The following is a 13543-nucleotide window of genomic DNA, read 5'->3' as shown; positions in this document are numbered from 1 at the left end:
GTGATGAAAATCCACCATTAAATCACTTGAAAGAGGCAGTGAATAAAAGTATATCTTTAAACCCAATTTAATTTTTATTATAGTCAATTACATGAAATCACGATATTTTTTTAAATGGGTTGATTAGAATGTCCATGCATATTATATTATGAGTGTGCACATTAAAATAGATTTTAATTTTTTGAAAAAATCACAAGATGAGCACATTTAATCCTTTGCAATGTATAGTATGATAACTTGATTGGACTAGTGCATATCATGATATGAACTTTTATTTCACAAAGACTGATCTTTAGGTCCAGTGGAGTGGGTGGCTAACACATTCTCATTTCATAACCCGACCTCCGAACTTAGACTTTGGCTTTGTAGACTAATTCCTTATTAATATAATTTTACATTGTCTCTAGATTGTAGCTACAAATCAAACTAATGTACTTTTTTTAAATTTTAGTTTGTAACTAGAAACCAAAGTAATGTGCTTTTCAATTCTTAGATTGTATCTAGGATCAAAGCGATATACTTTTTTTTTCTAGAGTGCAACTAGGATCAAAGCCATGTAATTTTTCTTTTTTGTGTTATATATAATTTCAAAGTTTTTCAATAAAGAAGTATTTCATGATTTTTTTTTCTTTTAAATAAAATAAGTGGCAATTCAATTTTGTTGGTTGGCTTATTTGAAGCTAGCCCTTAAAAGTTTAAGACTTTAGAATTTGGTTGCTACCATGTTATCTAGCCCCACCAAAAGGATTATTTGGATTTTTTCCCCTTACCATAAGTAAGATAATTTTACAATTGAGCATCATTATTGATTAGATATTTTTATACTATAATAGATTTTCAATTACAAGAATCAAATCAACGTTTTAGTGAACATATAATTGAGTCACTTATTCGGTTTAGTTAACTTATAATGGAGTAGATTATTTTTAACTCAGATTTGGATCTTTGAGAGATAAATAAATCTTTTTTAAAAACAATGGTATTTGTTTGTTCATAAATAAATTTATCTGGTAAGCATTCACAAATCATGAAAAACTCTTGTTGAAAAAGGAACTTCATCATTATTAACATAATGTAGTCCAACATCTAGATTTTACAAAATTGTTAAGTATTTTTGAACTGGGCCAGTGGCTAGTAAGGACTAGAAGATTAATAGCCTACCAATTTGTTTATAGAGTGATTTTACCTATACTTATTCTTCTAACTTTCATTACAACCATGAAACAAGTATTCTCAATTATGAATATTATAACAACCATATTTTGCGACAAAATGAAGCTTGATATTTCACAAAAATAAAAAATAGAAAATGAAAGATAATATTCTAATAAACTCTTTATCTTGCATATCAAAAGGGAAATTATAGCAAAATTTAGTACATGATTAATAATTAATAATAGATGAATTTAATGAAACAGTAGAATTTAGACTTCTATTTTGATATATCAAAGTCAAATAGTTTTTTTTATTTTTTTTCTTTAATTTTTTTTTTTATTTATTTTTTGTTCTAATACTATATGAATGCTAATTTTATTTTTCATTTATTAATTTAGTTTTAATTGGAGTATATGTTTCATGGGTTCCAGTTAGTTCAACTAATAAAATCTTTGATAATTGAACAAGAAATATGAAGTTCAATTCTCGCCTACATTAAAGACCAATTGGTGTCTTGGTCGATCTGGGGTTCAATTTCTGCCTACACCAAAAACCGATTAGTGTCTAACTTCACAAGAGTTACACATTTTTTGGACCATTAATTACTATTAGATCTAAAGGTTAAAAAACACTCATAGTAATGACATTATTGCTCTCTAGAAATTAGCCAATTAAGCATTAATTCTTCTTAATAAAAGATAAATAAAATAAAATAAAATAAAAGGCAAAAATGACCCTCTAACTTTCACTCTTTTTCATTTTAGTCCTCTAACTTTCAGTTTTATTAATTCAGTCCTCTAACTTTCAATTTTTATCAATGTGGGATTCCGTTAAATCCAAGTTATGGGCTGCCGTTGATGTCACTGAAACGACGTCGTTTTGCTCTTTTTTTTTTTTTTTTTTTTTTTTTTTTTTTTTTCGGAATTAAAAGAAAAAAGAAAAATCTGTAAAAAAAAAAAAAAAAACAATTTTTGCTCCACACCCATACCCTGAAATCAAAACCGTTTTCCCAGAAATCAAAACCGTCTCCTACCTCCTCCCCGGCGCCCCCTTCGAGTTCCAGTACAGTTATTCCGAGTGATGACGTTGAGAATTGTCACCAATAAGTCACACCGTACTCGCGAGTCAACGAACCTGCACAACAAGAACGAACGGAAGAAGAACCCTTAGAGAGCACCGGTGTGGTGCCGGCCAAAAGCCCTCCGAAGGTCAAGTCAGAATTCGTCCCTTGAGTTATTTTGAGGCGTTAGAGAGGGTCAAATCATCTTACCTTTATTTGCGTGAATATTACTCCTTTTTATAGTGGTAGAGAGTTGCTTTTCTTCTTAACCTCCAGATCTTTCCAATGTGGGACTTTGATACAATTTCCCTTATTGGATCTTAGGGCTTTTCTAGGCAAATAGAGATTTCGGATCATGGGCCCTTACCATGTCTGTCTGCGATGGGCCTTCAGAGCGCGTGGACCCATCTTTACAAAGACCAAACAGTACCCATCCGTCAGGCCCATTAAGATAGGCCCATCAGACTAAATTTTACTATCTTCAGTTGCCCCCTTCACCCCAATGGTCCGTCTGCTTTTAGGTCAAAGGACCAATGGGGTGACGATTCTAATGTATGGGCGTGACGGGTATTTTGATGACGGAGTGGGATTCGCGAAACAGAAGGTTGAAAATGTTTGACGGATCCAACCGTCAGATAGGACGACGGTTTCATATGGGTTTAACCGTCAGACATGATGACGGGTATCTTGCAATTTCAGACGGTTTAATCGAGTCAACGGTTACAAACTGTTGATGCGAGCAAACAGGTTGTCAGCATTTATTAGCATGCCACGTGTCAATCTCTGAATGGCCGTTGTATAGGATCGAAGCGTCGCTTCGTCTTCCGTGCATCTCCTATATATATGAGGCGTCTCAATCTCTCATTTTCGCATTTCCAAACAGAAAACGTCTGTCAGAGAGAACCGTCAACCTTGTCAGAGCAATCCGTCGAGTACTGGTAACCACCAATTACCACAACCGTCACCCGTTCTACGCCAGGTGTGGTAAGTATTTACTTCAATTTCACATTCAAGTTACATTTTCGTCCAAGCATTGTTGTTAGGCTTACTATACCCGTCAATGTTTTTAAACCCGTCAAGTCTTAGGTTTCATCATTAATTGTAGGAAATGTCTAGTGCGTCAAGTAACCAATCGGTGGTTCGTGACGGGACGGAATACGAGAGTGTATACCCGTCCGGTCATAAAGACCAAGATAGTCCAGGCGAAGATAGGAGTCCGTCTGCATCCTCTTCGTCCTCAACAAGTGAGGATGTGGAGATAATTGAAATAGGGGGTCCTGCTGACGACGGGAATAAAGCACTGGAGTCCGTTGTGGGTGCTGATGGACTAAGGCAGTTCATCATGTTACCAGAGTGGACAGTGCATAGGTTCACGTCCGTCATCCGGGAGAGACACTTCAGTACCTTTAGAACCAATTTTCAGATACCAGATTACATTCCAATCCGTCTCCCCTACGTGTCGGAGAAATGTTATTATGACGGGGTAGAAGGCGTTGGAGTGTACGAGCAGGTGTTGAAGGCTGGACTTCGGTTCCCGCTCTCTACACTCCATAGAGAACTCTTACATTACCTGGGACTGTCCGTCACCCAGATTTCTCCGAACGCCTGGAGGGTCTTCATAGCAATGGAGATTCTTTATGGTGCATGGTCAGACGGAGAAAGGAGATTGACGGTCCGTGAATTTCTTCACTGTTACCGTCCAGATGAGATTGACAGATCAAGGGGGTTGTACCGTTTTGCTAGTCGAAGTCCCCTGTTGAAGATTATCTTTGAGACCCCAGACTCAAATAGAGACTGGAAGAGTCGCTACTTCTTCCTGGAGGGTGACAGATGGATGAACCGTCCAGGAGAGACGGAGTACATGCCCGTCGATACAACTTGGGGAATAATAAACCAATTACGTATACATCCGTCTTACTTGTCCTTTTTTACATATCCGTACACTTTTATGTGCGTATTTTGACCGTCTGTCTTTGCAGGTAGACAGCGTCCGCAGATTAGCCTCGAGGAATTTAGTTTCCTTGAAGAGATTTGCAGAAAAACTAGGCCAGAGGAAAGGACCTGGGCTAAGTTAGTGAATCCAAAGACAATACACTGGTATTGTGACGGTCCAGAACCTACCCGTGAGGCCATTGCATACGACGAAAGAATACACAAACGTGAGTCCGTCTACTTTTACCCTTGAAATTGAAATTTTATTTTTGAAAAAATATCATCATCCGTCCTGTATTGCAGAAATGGACGACGCCAAGAGAAGGGCAATGATAAAATCTCTAGCCGTCGAGCAAAAGAAGACGGGTGAGATCGTTGTTCCCAGTGTGCCGGGGTCATCGGGTAAGAGGAAGCAGCCACCAAAGTCCGACCGTCCACTCAAGCAGCCAAAGGTGTCAATGGAGCCCGTGGTGGGCTTGATGGCTGAGGGCCCTAAGGCCGTCACCCAAGTTAAACAAGGGGCCGGTAAGGGCCTAATGCATGCTCCACCCGTCAGCGGGGAGAAGCCCCCTCCCCTTCTCCGTGAGGACTCGAAGTTCGCTTTGGAGAAGCTTACGTCCATACTTTCTGCAGAGGATTATGAGGATCTTGGGAATCATTCGACGGAGGTGATGGGGGAGACGGGGTTATTTGCCGTCGGACAGGTAACTTTCCTTATCCTTCAGTTTATGTCCGTCCACTCCCTAGTTTCATTTTTGACACTTCTAATTTTGTCTATTTCAGTCCTTGGTTATGATGAAGGGCTTGATGGACCGCTGCCTCAACCGTGAAGCGGCTCTGGAACGGGTACGGTCAAAGCTTGGGCAGACGGAAGAGGAGCTTAGCCAGCTGCACAAGTGGAAGGCCACGATGGAGCAGAAGTTCGAACTCTCTGAGAAGACGAGAGAAGAACTTGAACAGAGGACGGAGGAGGCTGGGAAGGCCTTGAAGGTTAAAGCAGACGAGGTGAAGGATCTGAAGAAAAAACTCCGTCATGCAAGGGATGACGCCGTCAGCGAATATCGCAACTCCGAGTCTTTGCTGAAGGAGCTGGCAGGATCGTTCCTTCAAGGCTTCGACGATTCGCTCCGTCAGGTGAAGAAGGCCTACCCAGATCTGGACTTGTCCATGATAACACTAACTGATCAAGGTCAGACGTCTGCTCTACCCGTCGCCTCCGAAAATACGGAGGATCTCTTTGGAGAAGAGGCAGCTCAGGGTGACGGAGAGTCCGCTATGCCGAATGAGGTCGCTGTTGTCGACCCCAATAAAGCAGAGTAACCCATATAATTGTTGATGAGGATCCGTCTCCCTTTTTATGTATTGTTAATAATTTGTAGACGGTTTGGTTGAAGTTTCATTTGTACTGAACAATGCTTTTCATTCATTGTCTTTTCGTGATCTGTATCCGTTAAGGATTTTCTCCGTCTACTTTTATTTTGAATTTTAATTTGCACAAGCTCGTCTGTTGATCCGTCCACTTATAAGCTAAACTATTGAAGCTGACTTATATCGTCATGTTGTCCGTCCACCTTGTGGGCGTTTTAGAGCCGTCTGCTTTATGTACGTACGTAATTTATTCACCGTTTTTGCTATACCATCCATTTTACAAACACGTAGTATTACTAAACGTTTTGTAGGTCCGTCCGCTTTTCGGACATGTAGAATTATTCACCGTTTTAGGTGCGTAAATATCTCTAATTTTAATTACGGTGATCCGTTCGCTTTGAGACTGATACCGTCTAAATTATGGACTTGTATAATTATCACCGTCTTGGTGATCCGTCCACTTTATGGACATGTAGAATTATTAAACGCTTTGGGTGATCCGTCCACTTTGAGGAGTACACCGTCCAATTTGTGGAAGTGTTGAATTGCGGTGATCCGTCCACTTTGTGGCGGATACACCGTCTAATTTATGGACTTGCATAATTCTCACCGTCTTTGTGATCCGTCCACTTTGTGGAGGCTACACCGTCCAATTTGTGGACTTGTATAACTACTCACCTTTTTGGTGATCCGTCCACATTATGACGCATATACCGTCCACTTTCCGGACTTGTAGAATTTACTCACCGTTTTGGGTGATCCGCCCACTTTGTGGACTTGTATTATTCTCACCGTCTATGTGATCCGTCCACTTTATGGACTTGTAGAATTTCTCACCGTTTTGGGTGATCCGTCCACTTTTGGACTTGTATTATTCTCACCGTTTTGGTGATCCGTCCACTTTATGGACATGTAGAATTCTCACCGTTTTGGTGATCCGTCCACTTTGCGGACATTTTGAATTCTCACCGTTTTGGTGATCCGTCTACTTTGTGGACATGTAGAATTCTCACCGTTTTGGTGATCCGTCCACATTATGGACTTTAAACTAGCATTCGTTAAGTTCGAGGACAATTGTAGTGACATCAAAGTAGAAGAAGATTATAATGGTATCTAATTGCGTAAAGGAAAAGTGCCTGCCCCCTTGGGCTTAAAAAAGGCACGACAGGATTGTAGCAAGAGAAACACATGTTAAAGAAAAAACTTATAAATAGTTATAATAAAAAGCCAAATGGAAAATTGGTTGCTGTTCGCCGTGTTACTATCACTGGTAGTATTTCCTCAAATGCTCCGCATTCCATGGATGCGGTAGCTTCTCCCCCTCCGTAGTCTCCAAGTGGTATGTTCCTTTCCTTTTCCATGCCGTGACTCGGTAAGGTCCTTCCCAGTTGGGGCCGAGCTTTCCCTGTGTAGGGTCTCTAGCTGCACCCATGACCCTCCTGAGTACGAGGTCTCCTACTTGGAAGTCTCTGTGTCGGACCCGGGAGTTGTAATGTCTGGCCATGCGTTCCTGGTATCTTGCGATCCTTTGCTCCGCTGCCGACCTTACCTCATCTATCAGGTCCAGCTGTAGCCTCATTGATTCGTCGTTCCTGCCTTCGTCATGGTTGTGAACCCTGTAACTTGTGAGGCCAACTTCTGCGGGGATGACCGCCTCATTCCCGTATGTCAGTCGAAATGGCGTCTCTCCTGTCGGAGTCCTCGCCGTTGTCCTGTACGCCTACAGTATGCTCGGTAATTCTTCGGGCCATATTCCCTTTACCGCTCGAGCCGAGTCTTGATAATCTTTAGCAGGGATCGGTTCGTGACTTCAACCTGGCCATTGGCCTGAGGATGGGCGGGTGATGAGTAGTGGTTTTTTATTCCTAGCTGTGTGCAAAAATCCCGGAAGTGGCTGTTGTCGAACTGCCTCCCGTTATCCGAGACAAGGACTCTAGGAATACCAAACCTGCATACGATGGACCGCCAAACAAAACTTCTAACTTTCTTTTCTGTAATGGTGGCCAAGGCTTCCGCTTCTACCCATTTTGTGAAGTAGTCAATACCCACTACCAAGAACTTGAGCTGCCTTACCGCAGTTGGGAAGGGTCCCATGATATCCAGTCCCCATTGTGCGAACGGCCATGGAGCCGTCATAGGGGTCAGTTCCTCAGCTGGCTGTCCGATAAAATTGCTGAACCTCTGGCATTTGTCGCAGCTCTTAACGTACGACTCGGCATCCTTCTGCATGGTCGGCCAGTAATACCCAGCTCGTACCAGTTTGTGCACCAACGACCGCGATCCAGAGTGATTCCCGCATATCCCTTCGTGCACTTCCCTCATTACGTAGTCTGCCTCTTCAACCCCGAGGCATCTTAGATAAGGGCGGGAGAATCCTCTCTTGTAAAGAACGTCTCTTATCAAGACGAATCTCGCCGCTTGGACTTTCAGCTTCCTCGCTGCCTCCTTCTCTTGTGGCAGTAACCCGTCCTTCAGGTATGAAGCTATCTGGGTGGTCCAGTTTCTTTCGGAGCGTATCTCCTGCATATTGTCGGGGTCTATTAGTGGATAGAGTTGAACGAAGGAAAGTACATTACCCGGTGTCATCACATGTTCTGCTGAGGCGGCTTTGGCTAGCCGGTCGGCGAGCTCATTTTCTCCCCTGGGGATTTGGACGACCGTCGCTTTTAGTCCGTTGACTCTCGTTCTCACTTGATCAAGATATCTCTTCAACCTTTCCCCCTTGCATTCGTAGTCTCCGTTTACTTGATTGGTCACGACCTGAGAGTCGCAATGGACGGCCACACTTTCAGCTCCGGCGGCTTTGGCTAGGTCGAGTCCTGCCGCCACCGCTTCGTATTCTGCTTCATTGTTGGTAATGGGGAAGTCGAGACGGACCATACATTCGATCTTGTCCCCTTCGGGCGACAGCAACACTATGCCGGCCCCTCCAATTCGCCGATTGGATGACCCGTCGGTGAAGATGCTCCACTTGGGGGGTTCTTCTGCCCCCTTGTCCTCGTCACGCGTAAACTCCGCTATGAAGTCGGCTACAGCTTGTCCTTTAATGGCCACACGCGGACGGTACTTGATATCAAACTCACTCAATTCTATTGCCCACAGTGTCAGTCGACCTGCGGCTTCAGGATTACTCAGTGCCCTTCGCAAGGGCTTGTCGGTCATTACGTTCACGGTGTGGGCTTGAAAGTAATGTTTGAGCTTGCGGGCCGCCGTTATCAATGCGAAAGCGAGTTTCTCCATTGGTTGGTATCTTTCTTCGGCGCCGCGGAGCGCCCGGCTGGCGTAGTATACAGGTTTCTGTGCATTATCCTCTTCTCTAATTAAAGCAGCGCTGACGGCGACAGAGGAGACAGCCAAGTAGAGGAAAAGTTCTTCGCCAGGTTGCGAGGGACTCAATAGGGGTGGTGAGGATAGGTATGCCTTTAGTTCCTCGAACGCTCGCTGACACTCGTCCGTCCACTCGAATGATTTCTTTAATGTGCGGAAAAAGGGCAGGCACTTGTCCGTGGCTCTCGACACGAATCTATTTAACGCCGCTATCTTGCCGTTAAGGCTTTGTATCTCCTTCACATTTCGCGGGGGTGCCATTTCTAGTATGGCTCGGATTTTGTCCGGGTTAGCCTCAATCCCTCTCTGGGATACCATGAAACCTAGGAATTTGCCTGCCGTTACGCCGAATGCGCATTTTCCCGGATTGAGTTTCATGTTGTAAGATCGTAGCGTACCGAACGTCTCCTTAAGATCTTCGAGGTGGTCTTCCTCCTTCTGGCTCTTCACCAGCATGTCGTCGACATAGACTTGAACATTCCTCCCGATCTGCTGCGCGAACATCTTGTTCATTAGCCTTTGGTATGTTGCCCCCGCATTCTTCAGGCCGAATGGCATTACTTTGTAGCAGAATAGTCCTTGGCTGGTTACGAACGAAGTCTTTTCCTGATCGGCCTCGTGCATGCGGATCTGATTATAACCCGAGAAAGCGTCCATGAAGCTTAATAATTGGTGTTGAGCCGTCGAGTCTACTAGGACGTCGACTCTTGGAAGGGGATAGCTATCTTTAGGGCACGCTTTGTTAAGATCCGTGAAATCCACGCACATACGCCACTTACCGCTCGCTTTCTTTACCATCACCACATTCGCCAGCCAATCGGGATAGTAGACTTCCCTGATAAAGCTTGCCTCTTGGAGTTTGCGGACTTCCTCCGCTATTGCTTGGTCTCGTTCCGTTGCGAACACTCTCTTCTTTTGTCGGACGGGTGGAAATGAGGGTAATACATTCAATTTGTGTACCATGACGGAGGGATCGATTCCCGGCATATCGTCATGGCTCCAGGCGAGGGATCGATTCCCGGCATATCGTCATGGCTCCAGGCGAACACATCCTTATTGCTCCTCAGAAAAGCTACGAGCTCTTGACGGATTGCGGGTTTGGCAAGCGTTCCGATCTTGGTTGTTCTGTCCGGATTGGAACTGTCAAGAGTTATCTCCTCCAGCTTCTCTGTTGGTTCCGCCACCGTTCGGTGCTCTTCTATGTTCAAGGCCTGGATTTGGTCTTGCATCTCCATCATAGCGACGTAGCATTCTCGTGCGGCAACTTGGCTTCCGCGTAGCTCTCCTACCCCATACTCCGTTGGGAACCTGATCATTAGGGCGTAAGTTGATGTTGCCGCCTTCCACGAGTTGAGCGTAGGTCGTCCAAGGATGGCATTGTAGGCGGACGAGCAATCGACCACCAAGAATGTCACGTTCCTGGTGATGTGTTGGGGGTAATCTCCTACTGTCACCCGTAACGTTACCGAACCCAGAGGGAATACCTTACTCCCTCCGAAACCAACGAGCGGGGCGTCTGTCGGTATTAGCAGGTCCCTGTTAATCCTCATCTGCTGGAATGCCGGATAGTACAATATGTCGGCCGAGCTGCCGTTGTCGATCAACACTCGGTGCACGTTGTAGTCTCCTGTCCGCACGCTGACGACGAGGGCATCGTCGTGTGGATGGTGTAAGCGCCGTGCATCCTCTTCCGTGAACCCAACAATAGGTTCTTCTCCGTTTGCTATCCTTGGCACTCTGCTCGTCAACTGGACATTCTGTACCATCTGAAGGTATGTTTTGCGAGCCTTCTTTGACGATCCGGCCGCAGCAGTCCCTCCGACTATCATTCTTATGTCTCCAATTGGGGGTCTTGGTCGCTCGTTTTCTCGGCGGATGTGTTGTTCTTGTGGGGGTTGATCCGTTCTCCCCTTGTTGACGAACTTCTGCAGCTTCCCTTGTCGGATAAGTGCTTCGATTTGCTGCTTCAAGTCGTAGCAATCGGCCGTGTCGTGGCCGTGGTCACGATGAAAGCGGCAATATTTGTCTCTGGACCTTTTGCTGGGGTCACTCTTCAGCTTTCCTGGGAACGTCAGGGACCCTTCGTCCTTAATCTGCATTAGGACTTGGTCAATTGGCGCGTTTAGCGGGGTGAAATTTGCGAACCTTCCGCTCATTGGTTTTGGACGTCTGTCCTCCCTTCGGTCTCCCATCCTTCCTTTCTTCCGCCCCTGGTCCTGTCGGGAATCCTCCGGTCTATCTCTTTTCTTGGGTCTATCTTCTCGCGATAGTAGTGCGTCTTCAGCGTTCATATATTTGGTGGCCCTGTAAAGGACCTCCGACATGGTCTTGGGGTCGTTTTTGTATAGGGAGAACAAAAACTTACCCCCCTTCAGCCCGTTTGTGAATGCTGCTACCAATATCTTGTCGTCGGCTTCGTCGATCGAGAGTGCTTCTTTGTTGAAGCGTGATATGTAGGCCCTTAACGTCTCCTCTTCCCGTTGCTTGATATTCATTAAACAAGCCGTGGATTTCTTATACCGATGTCCTCCGATGAAATGCGTAGTAAATTGAGCGCTTAGCTCCTTGAAGGTGCTGATGGAGTTGGGCGCTATCCGGCTGAACCAAATCCTGCTGCGCCCTTCAGGGTTGTAGGAAAGGCCCTGCACATAATCGCGTCTGCCACTCCCTGAAGGTGCATCAGGGTCTTGAAGGTCTCTAAGTGATCTAGAGGGTCCTTGACTCCGTCGTAACTATCCATACTTGGCATACGGAACTTACTTGGCAGGGGGAAGGAGTTGACGGCTGCCGTGAATGGCGAGTCAGTCCGGTTGACAAGGTCGTCAAGATCACTTGACACTCGCCCCTTGAGAGCGCTCATCATCACGTCCATCTGCTCCTTCATCGCCTGCATCTCCGCGATGATGGATTGTGGAGCAGTGTCCGTCGGGGAAGGGATGCTTATGTCCCGTCGTACTGGTTTGCTCGGGGCGTTACTCCCCTGTGGTCCGTCCTGATTTCTCCTTTCGGCGCTGTTCCCCTCTTGATCCGCTCCTTGGTTATTGACCGCGGCATTCTTTTGGTTCAGCTGCTCTTGTAGGTCGTGGTTTTGCTTGGTGAGGCGCTCCACGGCTGCGGCGAGCGTCCTGACCTGTCTCTCAAGGGCCGTCGTAGGGGCTTCTTCCTGAACGTCATTGGTGGTTGCCATTGAGCGAGTGAGTACCATGTAACTCTTTTGTCTGGGAATCTAGGGAGTACTATACGTCTCTGTTTCCCACAGACGGCGCCAACTGATGACGTTGAGAATTGTCACCAATAAGTCACACCGTACTCGCGAGTCAACGAACCTGCACAACAAGAACGAACGGAAGAAGAACCCTTAGAGAGCACCGGTGTGGTGTCGGCCAAAAGCCCTCCGAAGGTCAAGTCAGAATTCATCCCTTGAGTTATTTTGAGGCGTTAGAGATGGTCAAATCATCTTACCTTGATTTGCGTGAATATTACTCCTTTTTATAGTGGTAGAGAGTTGCTTTTCTTCTTACCCTCCAGATCTTTCCAATGTGGGACTTTGATACAATTTCCCTTATTGGATCTTAGGGCTTTTCTAGGCAAATAGAGATTTCGGATCATGGGCCCTTACCATGTCTGTCTGCGATGGGCCTTCAGAGCGCGTGGGCCCATCTTTACAAAGACCAAACAGTACCCATCCGTCAGGCCCATTAAGATAGGCCCATCAGACTAAATTTTACTATCTTCACCGAGACTCCCAAGGTTAAGTCGCTCGCGATTCGGGAGCTGGCCTTCTTGCCGTTCGCGCCGCCGACCATGCCGCGACCGTGGACCAAGAAGGCACCACTGAAGAAGAAGAGGGATAAGGATAGGAAGATTCGGGTGCTGGAGTCGCTGAATTTGCCTCCGGCCAGTGGCGACGGAGTGAAGCGGGTGGAGATGGCGAGGCCGTTTCCGTTGGGGAAGTTTGTGGAGGAGAAGAGGACGAGAGAGGAAATACTCAGTGAGCGTTTGAAGAAATGGGAGATCAAAATGCTTGTTGAACCTCGCTTGTCCGATAATCGCCAGGTTAATCTTGGTGAGATTTTCCTTTTCCTTTCTTTGCTCAGAAATGGTAGCTGAATTTTCATTCAAACCACAGTTTCAGGATCTTGATGCCTTCTCTTTTTTTTATTTTCTCGGGAAACAAATGGGAAGCTAGTAATATAGAGAGTTAATTAATAAATGATGAGTGAAAAAAGAAAAAGAAAAAAGAATAGTGACAGTAACGGCAGTTATGGATTGGGTTTAACGGAATTCTCTATCGACAAAAATTGAAAGTTATAGTATTGAATTAACAAAATTAAAATTTAGAGAACCGAAATGAAAAAGAGTGAAAGTTAGAGGATGAGTTTTGCATTTTTGCCAAAAAGAAACACAGCATTAACGTTCACCCTTCTCCTCGGGATCATATTCTTCCTCTCTCCCATCTTTCTTTTTGCAGTATGTATTTTCTAGCCTCCATCATTAATTTCTTTACGGTACTGTCTTGAGGTACTAGAAAATTTTAGACATACATGGCCAAAGTCACTATTGTTTTAGAGAATGATTGTTGAGGCTAAGTATTTCTAAGGATTAAAAATACGGACAAAGTCAATTATAAAAATTAGTGCTCTAACAACATTATGTTTCAGTCATGTCATCATCTCCCACCATGGTCTTTTGAAAGATCTT

At 45.0% G+C, this 13543-nt stretch overlaps 1 protein-coding gene across 1 annotated transcript; it reads left to right on the top strand.

The window, feature by feature from the left end:
- Window positions 1–3010: 3010 nt before the first annotated feature.
- On the top strand, window positions 3011–5743 carry LOC115952478. The gene is made up of 4 exons (XM_031069660.1): window positions 3011–3199; window positions 4195–4374; window positions 4451–4851; window positions 4931–5743. Exons 3-4 carry the CDS (start codon window positions 4453–4455, stop codon window positions 5465–5467), a joined length of 936 nt encoding a protein of 311 aa, XP_030925520.1. The 5' UTR covers window positions 3011–3199; window positions 4195–4374; window positions 4451–4452; the 3' UTR covers window positions 5468–5743.
- Window positions 5744–13543: the final 7800 nt, after the last annotated feature.

The sequence above is a fragment of the Quercus lobata genome, chromosome 7 (assembly GCF_001633185.2).
Source record: "Quercus lobata isolate SW786 chromosome 7, ValleyOak3.0 Primary Assembly, whole genome shotgun sequence".
Lineage (NCBI taxonomy): Eukaryota > Viridiplantae > Streptophyta > Magnoliopsida > Fagales > Fagaceae > Quercus > Quercus lobata.
The sequence above is the reverse complement of the archived record's forward strand: the minus strand, read 5'-3'. Positions and strand labels throughout refer to the sequence as shown.

What these genes read in the sequence shown, in the direction of transcription:
- LOC115952478 (XM_031069660.1), top strand. Translation starts at nt 4,453, where the DNA reads ATGGACGACGCCAAGAGAAGGGCAATGATAAAATCTCTAGCCGTCGAG. An exon ending in GGTTATTTGCCGTCGGACAG is followed by an intron (nt 4,852 to 4,930) that starts GTAACTTTCCTT and finishes TGTCTATTTCAG; the next exon opens with TCCTTGGTTATGATGAAGGG.